Source organism: Tauraco erythrolophus, chromosome 4 (genome assembly GCF_009769465.1).
Source record: "Tauraco erythrolophus isolate bTauEry1 chromosome 4, bTauEry1.pri, whole genome shotgun sequence".
Taxonomy (NCBI): Eukaryota; Metazoa; Chordata; class Aves; order Musophagiformes; family Musophagidae; genus Tauraco; species Tauraco erythrolophus.
Window position 1 is genome coordinate 61,071,452 of NC_141468.1, and position 24,954 is coordinate 61,096,405.

The following is a 24,954-nucleotide window of genomic DNA, read 5'->3' on the forward strand; positions in this document are numbered from 1 at the left end:
TTCTAGCTTTTGTAATCCTCTGCTGACACTGTGGTGTGCCTAGAAGCAGAAGTGAGCAGTCTCCTCTTTGTCTGAAAGTATGTCACCAATAAATCTCTTAGTATCGGTTCTGTAAGAAATATTACATGAAAATAGATCTAGTCAGCCACTTCTGCCCCTCACAAAATTGTCTTCATTTGTGTAAACCTGCATGGTGCTAGATGTATGTGTGGCGTACCATAAGTGCTGTGTGAACATCCTTAACTGTAAGCGTGATGAGAAGCTGTGAATCTCTGTTGCTTTCATTCTGCTCTAACGAAACTTGGAAATTTATAAATTTCATAGTAGATGTTCCAATAGTAAGGACTAATTTGTGAAGCGTTCTGCTATGGTCTTCTGCATTTAGACAACTGGATATTTGGAGAACAGTGTGATAGTGTTCTTTCTATTAAAAAGAATTTTTTCCCCACGTAAAACAACCTAGACAAATGTCATGGAAGAGACATTCTCATAAAATGTTCAGAACTAAGGTGAGGATTTTGAAGAACTATTAACAATTTCTATTAGTATTAAAGTAGTTGAACTGATACCATGCAACAAGTGAATGTGATGGGGATCAGGGTTAGGTATCCTTTTTTCCTAGCCATCTAAAGGGGTTAATTATTGGTGCAGTCATGCATTTAACTATGTTTTGATGTTTCCCTTTAAGGCTGGGCCTCCTGGTATACTGGCCCTGCTGGATGAAGAGTGCTGGTTCCCAAAAGCAACAGACAAAAGTTTTGTGGAAAAAGTTGTACAAGAACAAGGCACCCACCCCAAATTTCAGAAGCCAAAACAGCTGAAAGACAAAGCTGACTTCTGTATCATACATTATGCTGGCAAGGTAAGGAATTAGTAGCTTAAATGCAAACACCGGAACGTCTGCTGTGTTTCCTAGTGCACAATCACTGCTTCTTAGAAATTACTTCTTACCAAGATGGCTGCCTCTGGGAAACTAGTGGAAGATTTCATGAAGTTGTTCTATTGCTGTGAACCTTACAGGCCTAAGGGGATTTGCCTGCAAGTTATATTTGTATAGCTGAAGATATGTCAAACTGACACCAATTTGATTTTTTTTCTCTATGACTTGGTGAGATTGAAGGTACTTTTCAGAAATGGTGCATCAAGATTTCACCAAAAATGATGATGCAGTTGGGGTTTTTTTTGTGTCACGCTCTGGGTGGTGCAAACTAGCATTGCGAATCCATTCCCTTTACTGACAGAACAGAACATGCAGCCGTTTGTTAGGATTTGAAATTTGTAGGTATACTTGCTTAGATGGCAAATTCAAGGATGATTAGGTAATCCGTTGTTGATTTTGCAAACCTCAGTGCTACTTTTATAGACTTTGCAGGATCTCGTTGCATCTCGTGCTGCAGAAAATCCCCCTCAAGTTTCTTGATGTATTTATCTTCTCCAGGTGGATTATAAAGCAGACGAATGGCTGATGAAGAACATGGATCCGCTGAATGATAACATTGCTACTCTTCTTCACCAGTCGTCGGATAAGTTTGTGTCTGAGCTGTGGAAAGATGGTATGTAATTAAGCTTAATCTCATTTGCGTTCCCTTGTTTTATGTGGAAGTTTGTTTGATCATCAAAAGTCTGTGATGAGCTGTGTTGCTTTTTTTCCCTGAAGACTAAGCCACCAAGATGAGCATTATCTGGAACATCCTTTGCTTAGGTCATGATATTGCATTTAAAGTTCACTGTAACTCAAGAGAAAAGTTCACTTGCATCTACTTACGTTAAGCTTGCTGCATATATAGCAATTACTTCTTGAAACTAAGAATGCCAGGATGAAATACGAATGCACCATTATGTCCCAGCAGCTTATATAGCTGCAACACTCAAACACAAGATCTGAGGTTGAATCTATGTTTTCAGTCCTGCAACTGGTGTGTTCTTTCTGCAGTGTTGTTCAGTATTTTACTCTATCTTTTCTGGGTTTATCTGCTTGTAAGCCTTACTGTTGCTGTCACTTTCTGTGGTGGGTTTTCTTTGACGTCTCTGTCTGTTACAGAGATGCAGAACGTTCAGAGAGCCTATTTCTATCAACACTTTCCTATTCTTCATCTAGAACCAGGTGACTGAGAAACCCAGCTGTCGTGTCATGTGTGTAATGCATCCTAGAGCCATGCAAGAAATGCTTCTGTTAACTTCTCTCTGCCCCTTTGTCATACCTGCTTGTCTGTCTTGTTCATTTCCTCTGCTTTGTGCTAGTAGTTCCTCACGGACTTTAAAACAAAAGGAAAACTCTCACCTTGCAAGTGGATACAAGAAAAATATGGACATATTCAGGTGCTAAAGGTTGCTCTTGCAAGACTTGCATAGGAACAGCTAAAAGCAAATCCCTGGCAACTGTTCGAATGTAGAGTTAGCAAGGGTGTATTTCTTGCAGGATTTGGAAGGAAGACTTCTGAGATGAGGTTTAAACTGAAATCCAGTTTAACATTGATTTTAATATTTGGAGTTTGACTTTGACTGCTTATCGTTTAAAAGAAAGTTAGTTTGGCAAAGGAACTTGTACTGCATGAAAAATGCCCAACAGCAACTTGTGCCTAAGAAGGCTTTGCTGCGTGAGACTCCTTTTGAACTTGAAATGTCAACTGAACCACAGCTGATCAGTTCTCATTTGTTGTTCTTAGCTGGATCTTCTGTTGCAAGTGACTGTCCTTTTTGCTATCTTGATGTAGATTGCAGGGCTCAAGGTTTTTAAGAGGATTGTTCCAACTGCATCTGGGACACTCTTCTGTGGATTTCCCCGTGATGTCATCTAGTAACATAACCTTCTTTTCTTTCTGATAAGACAACCTTGACCCTATTCTAACAGCTACTCTAGAAGTGAGCAGCTCTAAAGAAATATTAGCTGTAAATCAGGGTATCCTTCCTTCTTTTGTAGGGGTTTCTTTTGGGTGTGTTTTGTATTTTTTTAATCAGAAGGCAGTTGATCACAAGTTGATGTATTTTCTGAAGTGAAGACTGGGAGCCTGAATGGTAGGCATCAGCCAACTGCTAAAGATAAAGTGAAATAGTAGATTGAAGCTCTTAATAAAAATGTACTAGGGGTGTGGAAATTTATAGTGATACAGTTCACTTTGGTTAGGTGGGTGAATTTTTATCTCCGTGTAGAACAGCAATGGGAAAAGTAATGCTTTAGTTTTTTTCTTGCCCCTGCTAGTGTCAGATCTAGCTGGCTTCCATTGGAAAAAAGGATCTGTGGAGTCCAGCCATCAATGTGGTAGCTTCATCAGTGCTTGAATATCACTGTGACATAGTGGAGAAACTGTTGGGGCAGAGAGTTCTGACTTTCTCCTAGTGGTATTGTTCATGTCTCTGTCATAGAATACTTGTACTCCAACAATAACTCAAACAGTGGTATCTTGAGGTTTGGTTTCTATCCTGCCTTTTACCCTGTTTGCTCAGTTTACAAGTAGATATGGCTTTTCTGATCACCAGTCATGGCAATTCTGCCTGTAGTGCAAGAGCAAAACTGGGCTTTTTCTCTAACTGTGGCCTCTTCTGGGTCAGAGTTAACTGATAGTTGACTCTGCTGGCCTAGCAGCTAGAACTCTTGATTTGTTTTTTTTCATTGTAACCTAAGCAAGTAGAAGCATCTGAAACTCACTTCTAAATTGCTTTTTCAGAGTTGCCATCCAGAGCATCAGTAGAACATGTTTGGGAGCAAGTTTGACTCCATCACTCAAACTTCCTGTAGTAAGCTGTTGCTTTTTTTTCCTTCCTGCTCCTATCCCTGCACAAATTCTGTACAGGAGTCGACATCTGTGTAGAGATGAAGCAAAAAGGATCCTGCAGCTCCTCTCATTTATCCTGTTCTACCCAGATGTTCTTTGTACATTCCAGTGGTTCCTTTGTTCATGGCAGAGTTTTTAACACTCTTTCTTGTGCTTTCTCTAGTTGACCGTATTGTTGGGCTGGATCAAGTAGCTGGTATGTCAGATACAGCATTGCCAGGGGCCTTTAAAACCAGGAAGGGTATGTTCCGAACAGTGGGACAGCTCTATAAAGAACAGCTGGCTAAACTGATGGCCACCTTGAGGAACACCAACCCCAACTTCGTCCGTTGTATTATCCCCAACCATGAGAAAAAGGTAAAGGCGATTATAACAGTACAGCACATGCAGTCTTACATGGGCTTCTGAGGACATGTGGCTGGGTTGCTATCTCTTGTCAGGTTTTGCAAGAGATCCTAAAGAGGCCCTGTTTTCTTAGGATGTCTTTTTAAGGTTGTCCTAAATAACTGTATACTGACTGTACACACAGTTTGGAAACTGATCTTTGCAGTTCTTAAGGTGGCACAAAAGCTTTCAATTGCTTGTAATTGGGAAAGAGAACTGACTGCTTTGCAAAAAGGAGAGGGAGACAAGGGGGTAAGCCTCTTTGTAAAAGCTTTGTGGTATTTATAAAATATGCTTTCTCCTCACTAGGCTGGAAAACTAGATCCCCACTTGGTCCTTGACCAGCTTCGCTGTAATGGGGTGCTGGAGGGAATCCGTATTTGTCGTCAAGGTTTTCCCAACAGAGTTGTATTCCAGGAATTCAGACAAAGGTAAGGCCTAGAAAAGAATCTGAAGCAGTCTTTACCCCAGCAAAGTTAAGACATTAGTGCAAAAATTGAAATACTTTATTGCAACAAGATTGCCACTGTTTTCAAACGCAGCAACATAGAACATCTGTCCCTTGCTATTTCCTGGCACAAAGCCTCACAAAAGCATCTTTGACTTCTCTAGTAAGTGTATGGTTAAGGTGAGGCATAGAGGACCCCATCTAAGGCTGCGGGTTCATACTCTATTGCCTAGAGATGCAATCTTTTTCTTCTGACAAGACTGCGAGCTGTCAAACTTACCATGCCATAGGAATTACTGAGGATTTTTTGTTGTTGTTTTCAGATATACTTGTGTAACTAGTCTAATGTTTTCTCCTTTTCAGATATGAAATCTTAACTCCAAATGCAATTCCCAAAGGATTTATGGATGGAAAGCAGGCTTGTGTGCTGATGGTAAGACATCCCAGAAACTCTTATGTAAATAGGATAAACTTTGAGTGTGGTGTGGAAATCAGAGTTGTGCATGTTAAATATATCTTTTACTCACAGACCAAAATTCCAAAGTCAAATGTTTTGTTTGAGAGGAGGAAGGTGCAAAAAGCTGTGTCTCAGCTTTGCAGATGGAGACTTTTGACTAGCATGAGATTCAGTAATCCTAGGCAAAGAGTATCTTTCTGTTTCCACAGATGCAGCAGTACTCAGGGAATCAAATTAAGAAGCATTAACGTTGTCTTTAACACATGCTTAAAGTATGAGCTTCAACAAACTTTTTGTAATGGCCTGCTGATGACAAATGCTTTCATTGAAGGCTCATATTAATTTTTGCAGAATTGCCTGCTTCAAAGGGAAAGCTTTGGCTCTGTAGCTTGAAGACTAGGGGAGACTGAATTGAATTTGGCTGTAAAGGATTCCCTTTTATTCTGTCTTAAAGGAGTATACCTTACTTCTCTTAACTAGTATAAGGAGGTGCCTTTTTTCTGACAAAGATTGGGACTGGTTAAAAATCAATAGGAAGGATCAACAGATGGGTTTCCTTTAGGAAAGGCAGAAGGCTCTTGGGACTGGGCATATGTTCCTCACAGCATCCTTGTATTCCTGGGTACTTGATGTGATGGTGTATTAAACAATGCTTTCTATCATATTTTCTGTCTCTGGTTACCTCCATTTCATGCTGTGCTTGGCTGAACTCCAACTCCTCTAATTGGGATAGGACTTTACTGGGAGCTAGCAGCTTTGGTTGGCCTGAGTGGCTCGTTGTAGGAAGGGCTATCTTACAGCCATGAGACACAAATATGTTTTGTGATGTTTCACATGAACAAGTCTTTGCAGAAGATGAATTCTTCTCTCTCACATTTTAGATCAAAGCATTGGAGCTGGATTCCAACCTCTATCGAATTGGACAGAGTAAAGTCTTTTTCAGAGCTGGAGTCCTTGCTCATCTTGAAGAAGAGCGAGACCTGAAGATCACAGATGTCATTATTGGCTTCCAAGCCTGCTGTAGAGGCTACCTGGCCAGAAAGTAAGGACTATACTTTGTAAAGTACGTTATAAACATGGTATTTCTCCCATTCAGGTTCAGGTTTCTCTTCAAAAAAAGCTGACTATAAATTATTTTTTGTCAGAAAGACCATGATTTATTTGTTAAATATAATAGCTGATGGTTGCTTTAGGGTTTTCTGATCTCTGTATTGCTGGACTTCTGGCATCTGCAAGAAACTGTGTGCTGCTATCCCACATACTACCAGAGCAGTAAAGTCTATTCCTCTCTATAGGAATACTATACAACAGACAATGTTTTTGACAGAGTGCTACAAACTGCAAATGTGAAAATGAAAAGGTCTTAGTACAGTACTGATCCAGGATGTGTAAGATTTCTCTTAAGCTATTAGGTAGGACTGGAAATGGTACAGTTCTAAAAGTGTAATATCTGTCAGATTGGCAGGAAAACACACCTCTGTTTCAGATCTCCCTTTTTTTTTAAGTAAAAATAGTGAGGCTTTTCAGATTAGAAGACATTAGGGAAAAAACTTGATTAAATAGGAAATTGAATAAAGGAAAGGATAACCACTCTTACCTGAGGGGTAAAAAACCCACTTTAAAAGATAGGGGAAGTTAACTAGAAATTTTGCTGGTTTTTTAGGAGGAAACCTTCTAAAGTAAAAATTTATAGGTATCTAAGAAAGGGCTTGGTGGAGAGAATTGCATGCTGCTGTGGGTTCCTTTGTCTGACCTCCACTTACCTTGCAGAGCCTTTGCCAAGCGCCAGCAGCAATTGACAGCCATGAAAGTGCTTCAGAGGAACTGCGCTGCCTATTTGAAACTGCGGAACTGGCAATGGTGGAGGTTGTTCACCAAGGTAATATTTTTTTTCCCTTTGCAATTTTGACAGTTTGGTTGCAATTTCAACTTCTCAGGTTGAATCATAGAATCATAGAATGATTAGGGTTGGAAGGGACCTCAAAGATCATCTAGATCCAACCCCCCTGCCATGGGCCGGGAAACCCAGGGAATCAGAGCATAAAACCCACTTCCTCTACAGTTGAGCTGGATTGCATTATACTTCGATTCATTTAGGCACAGAATATCATAGCATGTTTTCTAGCTATGCTGTCAGTATGTCTGCATAAACCAAGTGCAAGGCTATATCCAAGTAATGTTGTGGAAAAGCAGGAGTCATCTTCTAATGCCTTAAGCCTAAGAAGAGTAAGAGGATCACTTGTTTTGGTGGATGGCTCTTCAAAGGGTCACTTACAATGTGGCTAATCAATTTAGCTAGACAAAAATTGTTAATACGAGAGTGGCTTGCTGTCTCTTTCTCCAGGGTTGTAAGAGCAAAAGAAAAGCACTGAGGTCTGATCTGGTTGTTAGACTTGTCTTTATAAAGGTAAAATATCTACAACGAACATATGAAGAAGTGGCTTGCTTGTTGGGTTTTTTTTTCTAAATGTATGGAATTTCTTGCTTTTCAGCCATGAGACTTTGCAGCTAAGTGACAGTTGAGAGCAGAGTTTAACTTTTCTTCTCTTTCCTGCGAAATGACTTCTAAGGGTTTTTGATGGGGAAGCAGAGATGGATGTTGTTTGTTTTTTGTTTACATTGACCTACCTGTGAATTTCCCTGCTATATGGCAACTTTTATTCTGCTGCTGTTATTACTTAGCCTTTGAGGGTTTGGAATTTACCCAACCCTTTCGCAATGCATCCTATCCTGGAGAAAAAGTTCAGCACACGGAAGGAGTGTTATTGGCAGAGTAGATGATATCTGGTACTCTATGATCCTCCCAGTGTTCACAACAAAACAATTAGTCTGTCCTTCAAATATGAAACTTATCAAAAATGTTGGTTTATTCAATGCTTATCAAATGCAAGAGCATTTATTTGTTTTCCTTGTTCCTTATACACATCTTATTCCCTTGATTTCCCTTTCAGGTGAAACCTCTTCTGCAAGTTAGCAGACAGGAAGAGGAGATGATGGCCAAGGAAGAAGAACTAATAAAGGTCAAGGAGAAGCAGCTAGCTGCAGAAAATAGGCTTAGTGAGATGGAGACCTTCCAGGCGCAGGTGAGTTTGCAACCCTCGTGTAAAAATAATTGTTTCTCCACCTGGCCAATGGCTTGAGAGCTCCTCCTTTTGCTTTATTAGTCTGATGGATATGCTGCAGGATTCCAACTTGTTCAAATATGTGACTTGACTGCCATCTTGTTCAATTTTCTTTGCCCTTCTTCCCAGCTCAGTTCCTCTAGCAGATCATTTTGTGTAGTGACCACCCACTGCCCTTCTATAACCATTATGTGAAGAAAAGTCTCCTTTGGCTGAGTGTTATAACAAGCTGGTTGAATTCAACCTCATCATCAGTGGAATCCTTTATTTTTGAACACAGAAGGTGGCGGCAGGATTGTTCTTCTGTAGAGCTGTTAATTATTTGTGTTACTTTTGCAGGGGAAAACTAGATAATCTCCTTATTTCAAATGGATATGCTCTTGAGAAACTTGTTAAGGCTAACGTAGTCTGTGGTTGCAGTGCATGGTTTATGAAGGAGAACAAATGCTTAAAAAATATATTTTGATATTTAGCTTTTGACTAGCAGCAGGAGACAGCTGCAATGGGTAAGACTGTAACTATGGACCACAGGAGCACATAACTTCACTTAACGCAGCTTGCTAAGTAAGGCTAAATTGGAGCTTGTCTTATTTCTGACTTTTTGTCCAATGTAGCTAATGCAAGAGAAGATGCAGCTGCAGGAACAGTTGCAAGCAGAAACTGAACTCTGTGCTGAGGCTGAGGAGATAAGAGCCCGCTTGACAGCCAAGAAACAAGAACTGGAGGAAATATGTCATGACCTGGAAGCAAGGGTGGAGGAAGAAGAAGAACGGTGTCAACATCTGCAGGCTGAAAAGAAGAAAATGCAGCAGAACATCCAGGTAATGTGTTAGGAATGCTGTCTCTTGTCAGTAAAGAGGATAGTAAGCGTTAGAGTGGTTCTTTTGTCTCAGCTTGGGGGAATCAGGAGAGAGAGAACAAAAAAAAAAGCATAGAAAAATCTGTCTGTGGAAACAGCAATAGAACATGGCGATTCTGGTGTTGAGCCTGAGGCGTTCAGCCAGCCATCTGGAATGAGCTGTTCCATTCTTGAAGATGAAGGCCACTTGTCAAATAATTAGACAAGTCTTTGCTTAAGCCAGGTGTTTAGAAATGGTAGCATTCTTCTTTGCGAAATAGCATTGTTTATTCTGCTGGAAAATTTGTTTGTTAGAATGCAGTAGTTTGCATGAAGTCATGACAGAGATGTCACTTTCAGAAAGTACTAATAATACCTTGACAGAAGGGTGAAAAAACCTTCCGAGTTCCAGTGCTGTTACTGTGCTATTACATTGGTTGGTGAGCAGCACTGACAAATGCCTTGCTTTTCTGTGGGTGTTGTGAAGGAACTAGAGGAGCAGCTTGAGGAAGAGGAAAGCGCAAGGCAGAAGTTGCAGCTAGAAAAAGTGACCACAGAGGCCAAATTGAAGAAACTGGAAGAAGATGTGATAGTTCTGGAAGATCAGAATCTCAAATTGGCTAAGGTAAGACTTGTGTAGCTTCTTATGCAGGCGGAAGATGCACAGGTGTTTCTCTTAGAGCCACCCACCAAAGGCTGACCTTTCCCATATTACAGAGAAACTTGTGAATGAATCCAACCTTGTCTTTGACAAATCTGACCTGAATTTTTGAAATTACCTACCTGCTTGTATTCTTTGCAGTTCAGTATTGTATATTTAAATAGCCTTGACTAAAAAATAATCCATGAACAAACATTTTCTGACACGTTATGTCAAACAGTAGCAAGTTATTTCATAAGCAGACTTCCCTTTCAGTTTTGAAACAGCTATCAAATACAACTCTTTAAGTAACCATTTATTTGAATACTGTTTGTAATTCTTAAAGGATTTATTTTGTTCCAGATTTTCCTTGTAGCAGGAGTAGGCACTCATGACATATACGTCTTTAAGCAGTCAACTCTGGAAAAATCTCCTGTAATTCCAGTGGCTGCTTTGACACTGCTTTCTCAATTCTACAGGAAAAGAAACTGTTGGAAGACAGAATGTCTGAATTTACAACAAACCTGACAGAGGAGGAGGAGAAGTCTAAGAGTTTAGCCAAACTCAAGAATAAGCATGAGGCCATGATCACAGACCTTGAAGGTGGTTTTGGTTTCGTCTTTTTTTGTGTGTGGTTTCTTGTTAAAATTTGTTGAACTTCAGTTTCATTTCTAGAGTTTTAGTCCTCTCCAGTTTCTGAGGGGTTAAAAATTAGTCTCTAATGTGTATGTTATTGATCAGTTTGATAGAGCTGTTCAGTGGCTGGCTGAAGGTTATATGCCTTGTCAGCTGAGCCCTTGTTCTAAATAAAAATCCTCTCCAAAGCAGCAGGCCAATGGAGAAGAGAGGCTGGTTCTCTTTCTTCTCCTGCTGTGGAAGTGTCTCCACTTTTCTACTTCCAGCAGCATCAATCTGTCTGGGTTAGTGCTGTTTGTGGTACCCTGTTTGCACAGGTTCTTCAGAGTTCAAGCTAAAGGCACTTCATCTGGAGTCTGCCCAGGTTAACACAGCAGGAGCCAGCCTATTTAGTTTCAGAAAAGGGAGAGCCGACCTTGTGTTCAGCATCACTTAATGAGTGTTTATGCCTGTGTGGTCTGGGTGTTGGGAGAGACTGGTGGTGTGCCAGCATTGTTTGTTACAGTGAAAAGGGGGAAGGAGGTTTGGCTGTAAGATGGGAAATTGCCCAGATATGTTTTGAGGGTGAAATGTGAGGGCAGTTGCATGTATAGGTCCTGACAGAATTATGCACTCCAGCTACAGTTTGGACAGTTGTATTATTTGGAAAGGAACTGTTCCTTAAATAGCTTTATTTTTTCTGCTCATACAATGTTCTTGGAGTATGTGTTGTCCGTGTAACTTAATGTGTCCCCGTCTCCATCAGAACGTCTGCGACGTGAAGAAAAGCAGAGGCAAGAATTGGAGAAGACTCGTCGAAAGCTTGAAGGAGACTCCAGTGATCTGCATGACCAGATTGCTGAGCTGCAGGCTCAGATTGCAGAACTCAAAATGCAGCTGGCCAAGAAGGAAGAGGAGCTGCAGGCAGCCTTAGCTAGGTGAGAACCTGACCTGTGGGGAAGTATTTCTTGTCTTGTGTCACTTTGGAATAGGAACTAAATGGAATCTGTGGCAGTTGTATTTCAGCTTGTGGAATGTTAAGATCCATGTCCTTGGCATCAGAGTTCTTTGCTGCTTACTGCCACATTCTCTGTACAGAGTTAGACGATGAATGTAATGTGCACTGCACACGTTTCACTGGAGCAGTAAGATTTCAGAGGGGATTAAAAAGTAGTGACAACACACTGTCTCTTTGGTAGTTGCTATAGTCACCTATTCAGTAAAGTGTCCAGTTTCCAACATAAAATGGTGCTTTCTCTTTTGCTTTCTTCTGTTGTCAGTCTGTCTCTGTCCCCTTCTTTAAGGTAAGTAATGGTGCTCTCTCAAGTATTGGGAAATAGAGCTTAGAATTTGTAGATGATATATGGATCAAAGTTTGAATGTAATATTGTAGAGCTGATCAATACCAACTTTTTCTTGATTACTCTTGGTAGGACAGGTGGTTTTAATTTACGTATTGTTTAAATCTGGCTCTGACCAGAACTCTGTATTGAACACAGGGTGGAAGAAGAGGCAGCTCAGAAGAACATGGCCCTGAAAAAGATCAGGGAGCTTGAATCCCAGATCACTGAGCTGCAGGAAGACCTGGAGTCAGAGAGAGCATTCAGGAATAAAGCTGAAAAACAGAAACGGGATCTGGGAGAAGAGCTAGAAGCATTGAAAACAGAACTAGAAGACACACTAGATTCTACAGCTGCTCAGCAAGAGCTCAGGTAACTCCAACATGTAACTCTGTTGTCTTAATTGGTTTTGACTTTTTTAATAAATGCTGTTACATCCAGTCTCTTACTGAAGCAAGCCTTCACCTTTATCAAGGTAGGCTGGTGAGCAGCCTTAGTTACTATAGAAGGAAGTGTAGTGTGCAAGCTGTAGTCAAGACTGTATTACCTCACTTGATGTTAAGAATGTTAATTTGCTCCTAACCAGAGTGTTAGCAACACCCCTGAAACATTCATACTTCCAGGCTATTACTACTTAGGCTGGAAGTAGTACTGCCAGCGTGCGCTTAAGAAGGGTGCAATGTTAAGCTCTGACTTTGAAAAGTGTCGTCTTAGCTTGTAGGGCTGAACAGACCTTGACATTTTTCTGCATTAGAGATGCTGTCGGTGGATATATACATCTGTTCGATTCTCTTCTTGGCATCTAAATGGAATTTGTGAATTTTGCAGGTCAAAGAGAGAGCAAGAAGTAACGGTTTTGAAGAAGACCCTTGAAGATGAGGCGAAGATTCATGAGGCTCAAATCCAAGAGATGAGGCAGAAACATTCACAAGCTGTTGAAGAGCTGGCAGAGCAGTTAGAACAAAACAAGCGGGTATGTGGAACAGAAAACACAAGGCCAAAGCAGTCAACCTCCCTGAAATTATAGCTCTTCTATGACCACTTCTTAAAAATACAGAAGAAAATGAAGTGTTAATGATACTAGGTTTCTGATAGATGTGCTCTTCTTCCCTTGGTAGATTATTTTTTCACTATGAAGCATATGTGAAGTTGTTTTAAATAGTTGCATTCATTCTTTTTTTCCCATCAGGCATGCTATACTGCATAGCCAAGACATTCTTTTCACTGCTAGTGCTTGTCAACTTTGTACAACCTTTAATTTGGAAATTTGATGGTGCAAGACTATCTTCTGCATTGTTGTCTTCTCTGGTTGTTAGATTGTCTCCTGCTCATCAGTGGCAGGCTGTTCAAATTGGTTTTGCTGTGTAAGCAGTCTACAACTTAGCTGCTAAACATGTAACATTACCTTGCTTGTTGGGAAAGAAAAAAAAAAATGTACTCAGTGGAAGGATCCTGCCATATCTGAAGACTGAGGGGTTTTGCTGTTTTTTTTTCCCTCTTCAGGCGAAAGCAAATCTTGAAAAAGCAAAACAAGTTCTGGAAAGTGAGAAGGCCGAACTGTCCAATGAGGTGAAGGTTCTTCTGCAGGGCAAAGGGGATGCTGAGCACAAGCGGAAAAAAGCAGATGCTCAGCTCCAAGAACTGCAGGTGAAGCTTACAGAAGGTGAAAGAGTGAAGACTGAACTAGCTGAGAGAGTTAACAAATTGCAGGTGAGTGGCATGGGTTTTCCTTAGCTTCTGATTCAGCCCAGGGCTAGAGAGAAGAGATTGTAGGATGGTACCTTCCCATAGCTAGTTCAAAAATCTTGTTCCTCCTGAGGATGAAGTTCCTACAAAAAGCAAATCCATAGGTTGTTTCTCGAGGACTATGCAAACTTATTAACTCATTGCCAGGGCAGGACATTTGGATTGATGTCGCTTATCATGAGCAGCCCTGAAGGTAAAGGAACCAGTTGCCAGTTGAGTTTTGTAAGCCTTAAAGTATTGACATGTCTACTTCTCTTCAGCATGCAGCTGTGTGAAAAAATTGGAGTATGAAAATGTAATTTTGAGACTCTAGATACAATCCAGAAGCAGATAGTTTAATAGAAGCTTTTAAAGTCTTGCAGGCTGTCTACAATCTCCTGTAGACCTTGAAAAAACCCAAACCAACCAGAACCAGAAGGCCGTTGCAACAGAGGTGATCCTAAGTGAAAATCTCTCTGACTTCTCATATTTCATCCCTGGGACTTTGGGAATGGTGTGTTCTTTCGCCTGAGAGATTGTACATATGCATTACTGTTGAGACGTGCCTCAGTTTTCCCTTTTGAGTCTTGTAGCTGCTCACCTGTGTCCTGCCTTGTTTTTGCTGATATATTTAATAACTGATACTCTGATCTCTCCTTCAGGTCGAGTTGGACAATGTCACAGGTCTTTTGAACCAGTCTGACAGCAAATCAATCAAATTAGCAAAGGACTTCTCTGCTCTGGAATCACAGCTTCAGGATACACAGGTGAGAGCTTTGGAAGCCAAGGCATCTGTGTATGGTGCAGCCAACGTCCATTATAAATTCTTGAAGTGAGAAATCACTCTGGACACCATTAAATACTGGATGTGCAACACTTCGAAGGATTTGGTCTGGCTGTGTTTTTGCTCAGGGGTTATATTGCATGGTGTTGAGAGCATTCCTGCAGAAACAAGCTGTTTATCTTCCTTCTGCCTCCTCAGTATGTGAACATATGTAACTTTCCCTGTCTTAGATTTAGAAGTCCTCCTCTATCCCTTTTCTGCTTGAGAGCTCTTTAATGCTAGAACTGCACTGGAATGCTAGGTTCTTGTTTGAGATCTTGATAGTCAAGTATTTGACAGGATTTTGTGTGTGTGAGACTTCTGGTAAATTTGTAAAGTTAAGCAGAAAATTTTATTTCCCGGTAGGTGTTGGGGAAGTGATAGATTGAAATAATTTGTGTTTTTCTAGGCAGGAAATCATGCTTAGACTTACACTTTATGTAAAACAACCATTTACAGTTCATAGAATATGACTGTCTTGGTAAAGCATGGAGTACCAAGCAGAAGGTTGGAAGGGAAAGGAAGAGTATGCCATACCTCAGATACTAAGTAACCTTGAACAGTCATTGATGTTCTGTCTACTTATCACTCTCTTAAAAAAACAGACTCAGAGATAGTGCCCAATAGAAAAAATTATGCTCCAGTTAGAAGACTGGTCTTATTAGTCTCTCCAGTTCCTTCAGCTCAAGAGCTGGCAGCCTAAGTCAATAAATGTTGTTGGTAAATGGCCAGTGTCATTCTGCTAAGACCAATGTTGTGTTTAACCATTCCATGTCACTTTAGCCCGTTGTCCATTTCTTTGATACTTGAATATGAGAAAATCATGTAGCAGAGTACAGTCATGCTGTTGATGGGAAGGATTTTAATGCTTTGTGTGCTACTCAAGAGGACTCCAGAAAGGACTGTGGATGGCTTGTGTAGTGAAGTAGAAAACTGTCATCACTCAAGTGTATAGGAGAACAGAACCCTTCTGAATGTGTTCTTTCTGTACTGACTTACTGGAAGACAGTTATTTAAATTCTGTCTTTGGTTGTCTTTATCTGTGAAATAAGTTGCATACTTAAACTCAACTTCAAAAGTACTCATTCTGGAGAGAGTGGGTGAGGATTGTGAACCTTTAAAGCCAAGGAGCGGTGCTGAATTCCACTGGGGTGTTTGCTTTATAGGAGCTGCTGCAGGAAGAGACTCGCCTAAAACTGAGCCTCAGCACTAAGCTGAAGCAAATGGAAGATGAGAAGAACAGTTTCAAAGAGCAGCTGGAAGAAGAGGAGGAGGCAAAGAGAAACCTGGAGAAACAGATATCTGTCCTTCAGCAACAGGTATGGAGTCTGCATCCAATAAGCCAGTGACTTTTGAGAGGAAACACAAATGCAGGTCTGTCTTGAAGGAAGTAAAAACTAAATGCTGAATTGACTTCTAGTAACAGAATCTTTCCTGGGAAAAGGTGATCCTGGTGATTTGGGTGAGACAGGAAATTAAGAGGTCTCTGATAATCATATGAACTGCTTGTAGATTTCTATGCTGGAATTCCTTTGGGAATTCAGTCATATAGTATTATTTGAGGGGGAAGTAATGCCTTCAGAAATGAGCAGACTTACTCCCTCGACTTTGGGTGCCAGTAAATTACATATAGAGTTATCTGTGGTGTGGCTTCATGTGTGGTCTTTTCTGTCCTTCAGGCAATAGATGCAAAGAAAAAGATGGATGATGGTCTGGGATGCCTTGAGTCAGCAGAGGAAGCCAGGAAGAAGCTGCAGAAGGACTTGGAGGGCTTGAGCCAGCGTTATGAAGAGAGGACAGCTGCGTATGACAAGCTGGAAAAAACAAAGACTCGCCTGCAGCAAGAGCTGGACGACCTCACTGTGGACCTGGATCATCAGCGACAGATCGTTTCCAACCTAGAGAAGAAGCAGAAGAAGTTTGATCAGGTATGACTTCAGTCACTGGGCATTCAGTAGGTGCATCTTATTGACTGGTCTGCTTTAAGAATATCTAAGCAATGCTGCTTGGAAAATGCATATTTAGTTCTGAGCTATAGCATATAGAGTGGAGAAATAAGCTTTCATAGAAGTAAATTAATTCTGTTCCATGCATAAGAAGTTTAGTGATGCTTCTTTTCCCAAAGGGATAACATTTATATCAAGACCAAGATCAAATTCAAAGCATTGTTTGCAGATCATCTTTGAGAGGAGGTTGGAAATGATGGGTTGGAGGCCTAGGGAATCAGAAGTTTGTTCATTTGGGGGTCAGCACAGTTATTAAAGGTGGATGGCATGCCTAATTCTTTGAAGCTGCATTTTCTTGGTTCCTTCTATCCATGGCAGAACACTATTAAGCACTAATGAAAAGATGCATATTTACCTTGTTAGAATATTGTCAGTAGTTTCTCAGAATACTGATGCTGTGCTCTTGTAGCTATTGGCAGAGGAAAAGAACATCTCTGCCAAGTATGCAGAAGAACGGGACCGTGCCGAGGCAGAAGCCCGTGAGAAGGAGACTAAGGCCCTCTCCCTGGCCAGAGCCCTGGAAGAAGCCATAGAGCAGAAAGCTGAGCTGGAACGAATCAATAAGCAGTTCCGCACAGAGATGGAAGACCTGATGAGTTCAAAGGATGATGTTGGGAAAAGTGTAAGTATGAAGTTAAAATATCCAGGCAGGAAACATCACACAGGTGATACTGTCAGTTTAATACTGCAAAAAGCTTACGCTACCGTGAGCAGAGGAATGTAGTAGAGAATACCAGACGCATTGTGAGTTTGTGAATGTTATGCTTGTATTACATTAGTAAGTGAGAAAGATGGGTTGGAAGAGCCTGGAAATGAGATAGTGGCAAACTGAAAATTAACTGGTATCGTGGCAGAGACAAAGATAACGATGTGAGCCTGATATGTAGAATACAGGGATTAGCCAGGCAAGGGAAGATGGTAACCTCAGTATTTCAAGGCAAAAAAATGTTCTGATAAGCAGGAAGGAAAAAAAAAAAATCAGAGGCTAAAAAATATTTTCTTGAATTCTGTCAGAACCAGAGGTGTCCTGCTCTGATAAGTCTGCAGTAAGTTAGGACTGGGCTAACAAATGCTCTTCTCTTTCTCCCACCATCACACGTACGTGACCAGAACTAATAGGTGATCATGATTCACACTGGCTGCTTGCAGGTATGCAAGCAGCTGGCTTTGAAGGGTATCTCTGCCCTACTACAAGGGATAGATGCAGTGTTCTTGTATCCTGTCTTTATGTGAGTGCCTGTTCTTAGACTTTTTTGCTCTTAGGATAGGTGAGATTGTCTGCACTCTTTGAGGAAACCTCACATGTGGTACTGTGCCGTAGGTCCATGAGCTGGAGAAGGCTAAGCGAGCCCTGGAGCAGCAGGTGGAGGAGATGAAGACACAGCTGGAAGAGCTGGAGGATGAACTGCAGGCCACAGAGGATGCCAAACTGCGGCTAGAAGTGAACCAACAGGCCATGAAGGCACAGTTTGACCGGGACCTTCAGGGTCGTGATGAACAGAATGAAGAGAAGAAGAAACAGCTGATTAGACAAGTAAGAATTGCTCTGTAAATCCCAAAAGTGTTCTATGCACAAAGACATTTCTGTCCGAAGATGGTTAGAGAGACACTGAATCCACAGATTCTTGTTAATGGTAACTCTCCAGGCAGCACTGCAAACCTGTGAGAGACTTTGCCCCTTGTGCGTGTGAAGGTTCCAACAGCCTTTGTCTATCAAAGGAACCCATGTAGCTTTATTAGTGAGGAGCGTTAGCCCCATCCCCCTACCAGGAAGAATGGAAATGAGTCACATGCTCACAGTTCTGTACGGTTTGAAAGGGGGATGCAAAGAGCAGCTGTTGGGAAATCAAGGAGCTGAAACGCTGATGCCTGTATTTCTCCATACAGGTGCGGGAGATGGAGGTGGAATTGGAAGACGAACGAAAACAGCGCTCCATTGCTGTGGCTGCAAGGAAGAAGCTAGAGATGGACCTGAAGGATTTGGAAAGCCATATAGACACTGCTAACAAGAATCGTGAAGAAGCCATCAAGCAGCTCCGCAAACTGCAGGTGAGAAGCTGCAACTGTTCTACCTGTCAGTGTAGAGCATTTATCCAGGGAAATGGGATACAAGATTTCACCTCATAAAAACCACACATCAGTGTCGCAAGAGCAGCAGAACGTTGTAGCATTTTATCACAAAAGACTTAATGGCATTTCAAATATCCTTCTAAACCCGGTCTTCCTGTTTAACTCCCTGGGATACAAGCTGTAGGGAAAGTCCAGTCTAGTGCTTGGCTCATGTCAAGAGTTTTTGGAGAGGATTATTGAGCTGCAAAGCTAGAGGGACTTAAATATTATTTAGGCCTTTTCTTGCCCCAAGATAGTTCTGTTATGCTTTTGTAATTCCTACAGGCATTTGTCTGATCTGTTCTTAGGAAAAACTCCAAATGCTCCCTAGGCTGTCCATTCCATTGCTTCACTAGAATTGTATTCCCCGTTCCCTATATCTGACAAGATTTTATTTTTTTCCTGCGATTTAAGCAGTCCTGTTTGCTTCCATTACTGCTTCTCCTTGTTATTTATGAAATAGGAAAAGGGTGATTCCTTTTGTTTTTACAGCAGCCTTTTTGGTAACTGAAGATTAATGAATGCCTGTTTCTATTTTCCCCTCCATGTTTCCTATAAGACAAACAAACCCACTTTGTTAATGTGATTGCTCTAAAATTCATCCTTTTTTGTTCTCCCGTTTCAGGCACAAATGAAGGATTACATGCGAGAACTGGAGGACACACGTACTTCTAGAGACGAGATCTGGGCACAGGCCAAAGAAAATGAGAAGAAGTTGAAGAGCATGGAGGCAGAGATGATCCAATTGCAGGAGGTAATGGAATACACATGCAAGTCAAGGGTTTGTTCGTTTTCTTTGGCCAAGAACTAAATGTAGCAGTCTAAACTTGAGTGGTTATTTCCTTTCTTTTGTACTTTTTGCTCTGCTCAAATATGAGGTCCACTTCAAAGTGCAGAATTTGGCCCTTTCTTGACAGCTGTGATAGGAGTGTGCAAAACAAAGGAAGCTGTGAGGTGGGTGGAGAACAGACCGTGTCTTGTAATTAAGTCTGAGTCTCTAGCTAGAGACCATACCACCCATTACCAGTAACTACTTTTTCCTATGCTGCATTAATTTGTAGCTTCCCATTGGATCACTGACCGTCTCGTTTTCATTCCAGGAACTTGCAGCTGCTGAGCGTGCCAAGCGCCAGGCCCAGCAAGAAAGGGATGAGTTGGCTGATGAGATTGCCAACAACAGTGGTAAAGGGTGAGTAATGTTCCCTGTTCAAGAGAGGAGGAACTGCTTTGAGAAAATACTTCGCAGGTTGTTGTTTTTATGCGGACTGCAGCGCACACTGTATCTCCTCTGCTCTTGAAAGACTGAGCTTATTTTGTAAAATTAGAAGTAGTGAATTTTCCCCAAGGCATTAATGCCACCAACACTGTTTTAACGATTCTATGTCCTGTAGAGCACTGGCCATGGAGGAAAAGAGACGTCTGGAGGCCCGGATAGCTCAGCTGGAGGAGGAGTTAGAAGAAGAACAGGGCAACACGGAGATAATCAATGACCGGCTCAAGAAGGCAAATCTTCAGGTACCTGTTCAGGCTGTGTGTGCCAGTAGGGGTTCTGCGGTAAACTATCAGACTGCACTCTGCGTAGTGCCAGCTGCTGCTTTGTGTACCTTCTGGGCCCTCAAAAATCCATAGGTGCGAGCAAGGTCAGACACCTGAATACCACAATACAGAAAATAGGATGGGCAGTCAGAGCTGATGTTAACTCACTTGTTTTGTTCCAGCTACCCAATGATTCAAATGATCAATCTCCCAAGTTTACTAAAAAAAACCCCACCAAACAAACAAACTTCTAGTCCTTTTTTCCTGTATTAAGGGATTATGAGAAAGATGATCTGTAGCATGCTGCTCCAACTTGGCATGCTGAATGGTGCCACAGTGTGTTTGGAAAATGGCTTTTCTGCCAGTTCTATGTTTCTTCAAATGGACTAACCATATGGAATTTGTTAGGCTGCTATAGAAACTATGATCTTAATCTGTCTCTTCTCTGCCATATTTTATCTGCCTGACTTTGAGAGTCAAGCATGTTGTTTTTCTTAGCACTCCAAAGCCAAGGAGCTGGGCTGATGGTTTTCCAAACGTCTTGTTCACTGTGGATGAGCGCATAGTTCTCTACTTGGTTGACTGTCAGCCAGAGCCCTGGCTTGGAAGAGTTCTTGCCCTTTCACCTTTGAAAGTCAGTATTTTTAAGCTGCTTCTTTGTAGTGTAAGTAGGCAGACAGCAAATAAATGATAAATTGGTAAAGCACATGGATTGGGTCCACTTGCCTCAGGATTTTTATAATTCACTAAGACTGATAATTACTGTGTTAAGTGCCAAACCATGGCCTTCGCCCCAGAGAGCATTGTACGTGACTGGCAAATTTAGCCCTAAGAGGAGGTTGATAAACCTGTTATTCAAGGAATTACTTTAAAAATCTGGGTAAACTAAGATATTTTGAGAACTGCTCTGCCTTCAGACAGCTCCCTCTGCATCAGAGTTATTCCAGGTATTCAGCTCACCCTGAGGGTCCTTTTTCTTTGCATGTCAGTGTGTGTCTTGAGAAACAAATCAGCCTTTCAAGCTGAAGCACTCTACATGCTGAGTGTGTCTTCTCTCGGCAGATCGATCAGATGAACGCCGACCTGAATGCTGAGCGTAGCAATGCGCAGAAGAATGAGAATGCTCGCCAGCAGATGGAGCGCCAGAACAAGGAGCTTAAGCTCAAACTGCAGGAGATGGAGAGTGCAGTAAAGTCCAAGTACAAGGCTACTATTACGGCCTTGGAAGCGAAGATAGCGCAGCTGGAGGAGCAGTTGGACATGGAAACAAAGTATGTCTTAGTAGAAACTCCATCTGTTTTACGAGCCTCCACCCACTCTGGGATTTTAAGCTCTTCTGAACAAATTCTGATTTGTTGGAGTGAGGGCTTCATCCTAGGTATACTGGGGTAGTACAGGAGTAAGATCTTGGCAAACCTTCCTTGTTTTTCACTGTAGAGACTTCTAGCTTCTTCCAGACTTAACCATGCCTAAAACTGCAGCTGTGATACACTTGCTGTCCTTCTGTAGCTTCAGGAAGGGTCATATCTGTGTGACATCAGTGCTTTCTAGTAATTTCTGGGAAACGTTGCCTCCCATCTCCTTTTTTCTGAGTTAGGAGGACTTCTGCTATCTTTTTTTTTTTTTTGTTTCTAGCTTGCCCAAGTCAGGTCATCTTGTTGGGGACAATGGGAGATAAGTTCTTGTCTGAGTGCCACTGTATTTCTGTGTAGGGAGCGCCAGGCTGCCAGCAAGCAGGTGCGCCGTGCCGAGAAGAAGCTGAAAGATGTCTTGCTACAGGTGGATGATGAGAGGCGCAATGCTGAGCAATTCAAAGATCAGGTGTGTATAGTTACCTGCAGCATTGGTGAGTCTCCTGGTGGGAGGGTTTCCTGTCCATGACCAAGGCATCATCTGCATGTCAGAGGGCTCTAGCATTAACCTTGCTATGGATTTCTCTTTTCCCTCACTGTGATAATTACTAGATGATACAAGTGAAAACATAATGCTTTTAAGGAAAAGCTTGGAGCTGTCAAGTCCTAGGCAGCTCCCGTCAGAAAGAGAAGAGGGGCTTTGGAAACTGCTTTTTGCTGTTCTTACTGCTATGCCTTAACTCTGGGGAAGCGCTGATTTCTCTTTTTTCTTTTCCCATACACGCTCAGGCGGACAAGGCAAATATCCGCTTGAAGCAGCTCAAACGCCAGCTTGAGGAAGCAGAAGAGGAGGCCCAGCGAGCCAATGCATCCCGCAGGAAGCTCCAGCGTGAGCTGGAGGATGCCACTGAAACAGCTGATGCAATGAATAGAGAAGTCAGCTCCCTGAAGAGCAAACTCAGGTAAGGTGGAGTGTTTGGTGTGGTACCTTGGCAGCCAGACCCCGGCAAACAGCATGGCCAGGTACTTCCTTACCTCTTTCTAAAGCCTGTCCTGTCTGGTGAGTTCGGTGGAAACCTGGTGTTACTGACGTACTGTCTGTCCTTCTCTAGGCGCGGGGACCTGCCTTTTGTCGTGACACGTCGAGTTGTCAGGAAGGGTGCAGGAGAGTGCTCTGATGAGGAAGTGGACGGCAAGGCAGATGCTGGTGATGCCAAAGCTACTGAATAAGTCCTCCCATTTGACCCAGGTTACACGTGTTGGAGTGACCCATCCACCCTCCCCTCTTCATTGGACTTTCAGCAAACCCTCTCCTCCTAAGTTGGCTGGGGATCTGCAGAGCAAGCCCAGCTCTGTGTATCTAGAGCCATCGGTCATCTGTGTTCCTAGTTTCCTGCTCTTTCTGGTTTCCTAATCCTCTTTGTATTTAATGCCAAAGAGTCGGGGCTCTGAAATCTGACCAGCAGTTTGGCCACTGCAAAGGCCCGTAGAACTGTCCGTGCCATGTCTGCTGGTGAATCCTTACACAGTTTGGAGGGAGTGGGGTTAGGGAAAGATTATTTTTGCTGTAAATCTCCTTTTGTCTTTGATTCTAGCTGCAGGAAGCTCCTTCCTGTATTCTTTCCCCTCCCTCTTTGTTTGCTTTCGGCAATCATGTTCAGTGACCTCAGACTTCTGCATCTTTTAATCTGCCCACCCACATGGTTTGGGAGCAGTTTCAGGAAAAACGGTGTGCTTTGGCCATGGCAATTTGCCCTTTCTTCTTTCACATGTTTCCAGGGAGGGGTGAAGAGGGAGGCTTCTCTCGGGACCAGTTACCTGGAGGACTTGCCAAAGTTGTCTTTTTTTTTTTTCTTTCCTCCTTTTTTCCCTCTCTTCTTATTTTTACTGTCTGGACAGATCTCTGAAGTGCAATGATGTCCTGTTAGTGTCTCTGCCTCGGAGTGGTTTCATCTAAGGTAGTGTGGACCAGTAGTTCATGACAGGCTGGGGAAGCAGAACGATGTCCTTGTGCTTGTCTGAGAATCTCTGGGGGACCAAATATATTTAACGGTAATAGACAGAATCTAGGGGAATTTAATAGGGTAGTGGGCAGAGGGTAGGGATCGGGGGAGGGAAATCCCTCTTTTATTGACATGTCCAAACCTCTTGCACCTGCTCTGTAACCAGGGGTTGGGATTAGTTATTGTGCACCATTGACTAAGAGTATATTAAAAACCCTTTAATCTGCACAGATATATGTAAGGCCTTTTGTATCTCTCGTAATAAGTAATTAAGAAAAAAATAAAGGTCTTTATCACTGCCTTTCTATTGGGACCATGGTTATATATAGATAGTCTTTACTTTTCTACACCGTACACTGGTTGCTGGATTTACCTGTATTCTTAACCGTATTGTATATGCTGCATTTAGACCTACTTACGAGCGAAGTAAAAATAATTAAATACGAAATGCCATACTGTATGCCTGAAGCGCTCTAAGTGCAGGAGCCTCGTGTCCCAATTGCTGTCACAAAAAATTTAATTTTTTTATATAATAAAAGTGCCTTAGCATGTGCCTCAGCTGTGTGTCACCACTACAGTCAGTAATGGTTTACTGGTGCTCCACTGATGTTACCAATAAAGATTATCCATGTGCTGCAGTCTGTGTGCGTGTGTTGCCGTTGCCTCCTTCCCTGAGGGCGGTGAAGACCATGTGCACCGTCTCCAAAGGTAGCAGATGTGGTGTGAGAGCATCGGCCCGTCCTGTCAGCAGCGCTGCAGACCTCCCCTGATGCTGAGTGACACTCCCTTGCCAAAATCAGGTTTTACAGGACCCGCAGCATGTCGCTGGGGCAGCTGGCAGTGGCTAGCACCGGGGATTTCAGAGAAAGATAACGCACCGTGTTTGTGTGCTTTCAGGCAGTCTCCTATTCAAAACAGAAGGCTGTGATTTTGAGCTGAGCTAGTTCTGTTCTTGACTCAAAGACGATGGTATTTCTGAGCCTGTAACTCACAACTGTTGCAAACCAACTCTCTTCTTCACTTTTATTTCCAGTCTCTGGGGTCACTGGAAAGTGAGGTTAGTGGAGGAGGTGGATAGATAAGTCTAGAAGTCCGTTTTGTCAATGGATTGGCAAAAGTGCCTTTCACTCATCTTCCAGCTGGTCCCCAGAAAATCTATGTTTTGTAACAGTTTTGCTAGAAATTGAATAAGGAACCTGTGGCTGTATTCATCTTCTGGTCTGTGGCCCCTCAAACTGCCGCAGGTGCTCCTGTATTCTGGTGTTAACAGTCATGGCATTAAAAAGCTGGAGCATGACACTGGCACATGATCATTGTAACCTTGTCCCACTTGTCCTGCGTTGACAGAGAGTTAAACCTTAATGAGAAAGTCTGAGTTAGAAGTTGTGGTTGGGGCTGGGTCAGACCCTGGGTGGCAGTGATGGGGAAGGAAGTGCTGATGTTCACCACAGGGTATGGTGCTGCTGCCAAGGCCAACAAGGCTGCTGGCAAACAAGGAGCAGGCAGGGTGCAGCTTACGGTAAACCCTTTTCCAGGGGAGCACGTGTCTCTGCTGCTCCCAAAGGATGGGACTTCTGTCTGAGCAAAGTCAAGAGGGGAGAAAAAAAGTCTTCGCATTAAGAAACTTAAATGTAGATATAAGGAGAAAAAAAAAAAAAAGAGGAGAGGGGCATGTCCTGAAGGAGGAGGCATGAAGATTGGCTATGCACTGCTGCTCGACGGGGTGCAGTCGCGTTAAGGTGTCAGTGTGATGATGAACAACTTTGGACGTTACGTTACACGG

At 42.3% G+C, this 24,954-nt stretch overlaps 1 protein-coding gene across 1 annotated transcript in view; it reads left to right on the forward strand.

The window, feature by feature from the left end:
* Nucleotides 1–23,798, forward strand: part of MYH9 (myosin heavy chain 9) — a 74,147-nt gene extending 50,349 nt beyond the window's left edge. The window contains exons 14-41 of the mRNA XM_086611097.1: nucleotides 689–862; nucleotides 1,439–1,553; nucleotides 3,937–4,130; nucleotides 4,467–4,588; nucleotides 4,969–5,038; nucleotides 5,944–6,104; nucleotides 6,833–6,941; nucleotides 8,014–8,145; nucleotides 8,799–9,005; nucleotides 9,510–9,647; nucleotides 10,142–10,265; nucleotides 11,044–11,215; nucleotides 11,777–11,989; nucleotides 12,446–12,590; nucleotides 13,121–13,327; nucleotides 14,005–14,109; nucleotides 15,332–15,484; nucleotides 15,845–16,093; nucleotides 16,581–16,793; nucleotides 17,493–17,705; nucleotides 18,059–18,220; nucleotides 18,906–19,034; nucleotides 19,381–19,469; nucleotides 19,672–19,795; nucleotides 20,879–21,087; nucleotides 21,529–21,637; nucleotides 21,958–22,130; nucleotides 22,281–23,798. Coding sequence (XP_086467223.1) covers nucleotides 689–862; nucleotides 1,439–1,553; nucleotides 3,937–4,130; nucleotides 4,467–4,588; nucleotides 4,969–5,038; nucleotides 5,944–6,104; nucleotides 6,833–6,941; nucleotides 8,014–8,145; nucleotides 8,799–9,005; nucleotides 9,510–9,647; nucleotides 10,142–10,265; nucleotides 11,044–11,215; nucleotides 11,777–11,989; nucleotides 12,446–12,590; nucleotides 13,121–13,327; nucleotides 14,005–14,109; nucleotides 15,332–15,484; nucleotides 15,845–16,093; nucleotides 16,581–16,793; nucleotides 17,493–17,705; nucleotides 18,059–18,220; nucleotides 18,906–19,034; nucleotides 19,381–19,469; nucleotides 19,672–19,795; nucleotides 20,879–21,087; nucleotides 21,529–21,637; nucleotides 21,958–22,130; nucleotides 22,281–22,398 — 4,329 coding nt within the window. The 3' untranslated portion in view covers nucleotides 22,399–23,798. The remainder of the gene's footprint in view (nucleotides 1–688; nucleotides 863–1,438; nucleotides 1,554–3,936; nucleotides 4,131–4,466; nucleotides 4,589–4,968; nucleotides 5,039–5,943; nucleotides 6,105–6,832; nucleotides 6,942–8,013; nucleotides 8,146–8,798; nucleotides 9,006–9,509; nucleotides 9,648–10,141; nucleotides 10,266–11,043; nucleotides 11,216–11,776; nucleotides 11,990–12,445; nucleotides 12,591–13,120; nucleotides 13,328–14,004; nucleotides 14,110–15,331; nucleotides 15,485–15,844; nucleotides 16,094–16,580; nucleotides 16,794–17,492; nucleotides 17,706–18,058; nucleotides 18,221–18,905; nucleotides 19,035–19,380; nucleotides 19,470–19,671; nucleotides 19,796–20,878; nucleotides 21,088–21,528; nucleotides 21,638–21,957; nucleotides 22,131–22,280) is intronic.
* Nucleotides 23,799–24,954: the final 1,156 nt, after the last annotated feature.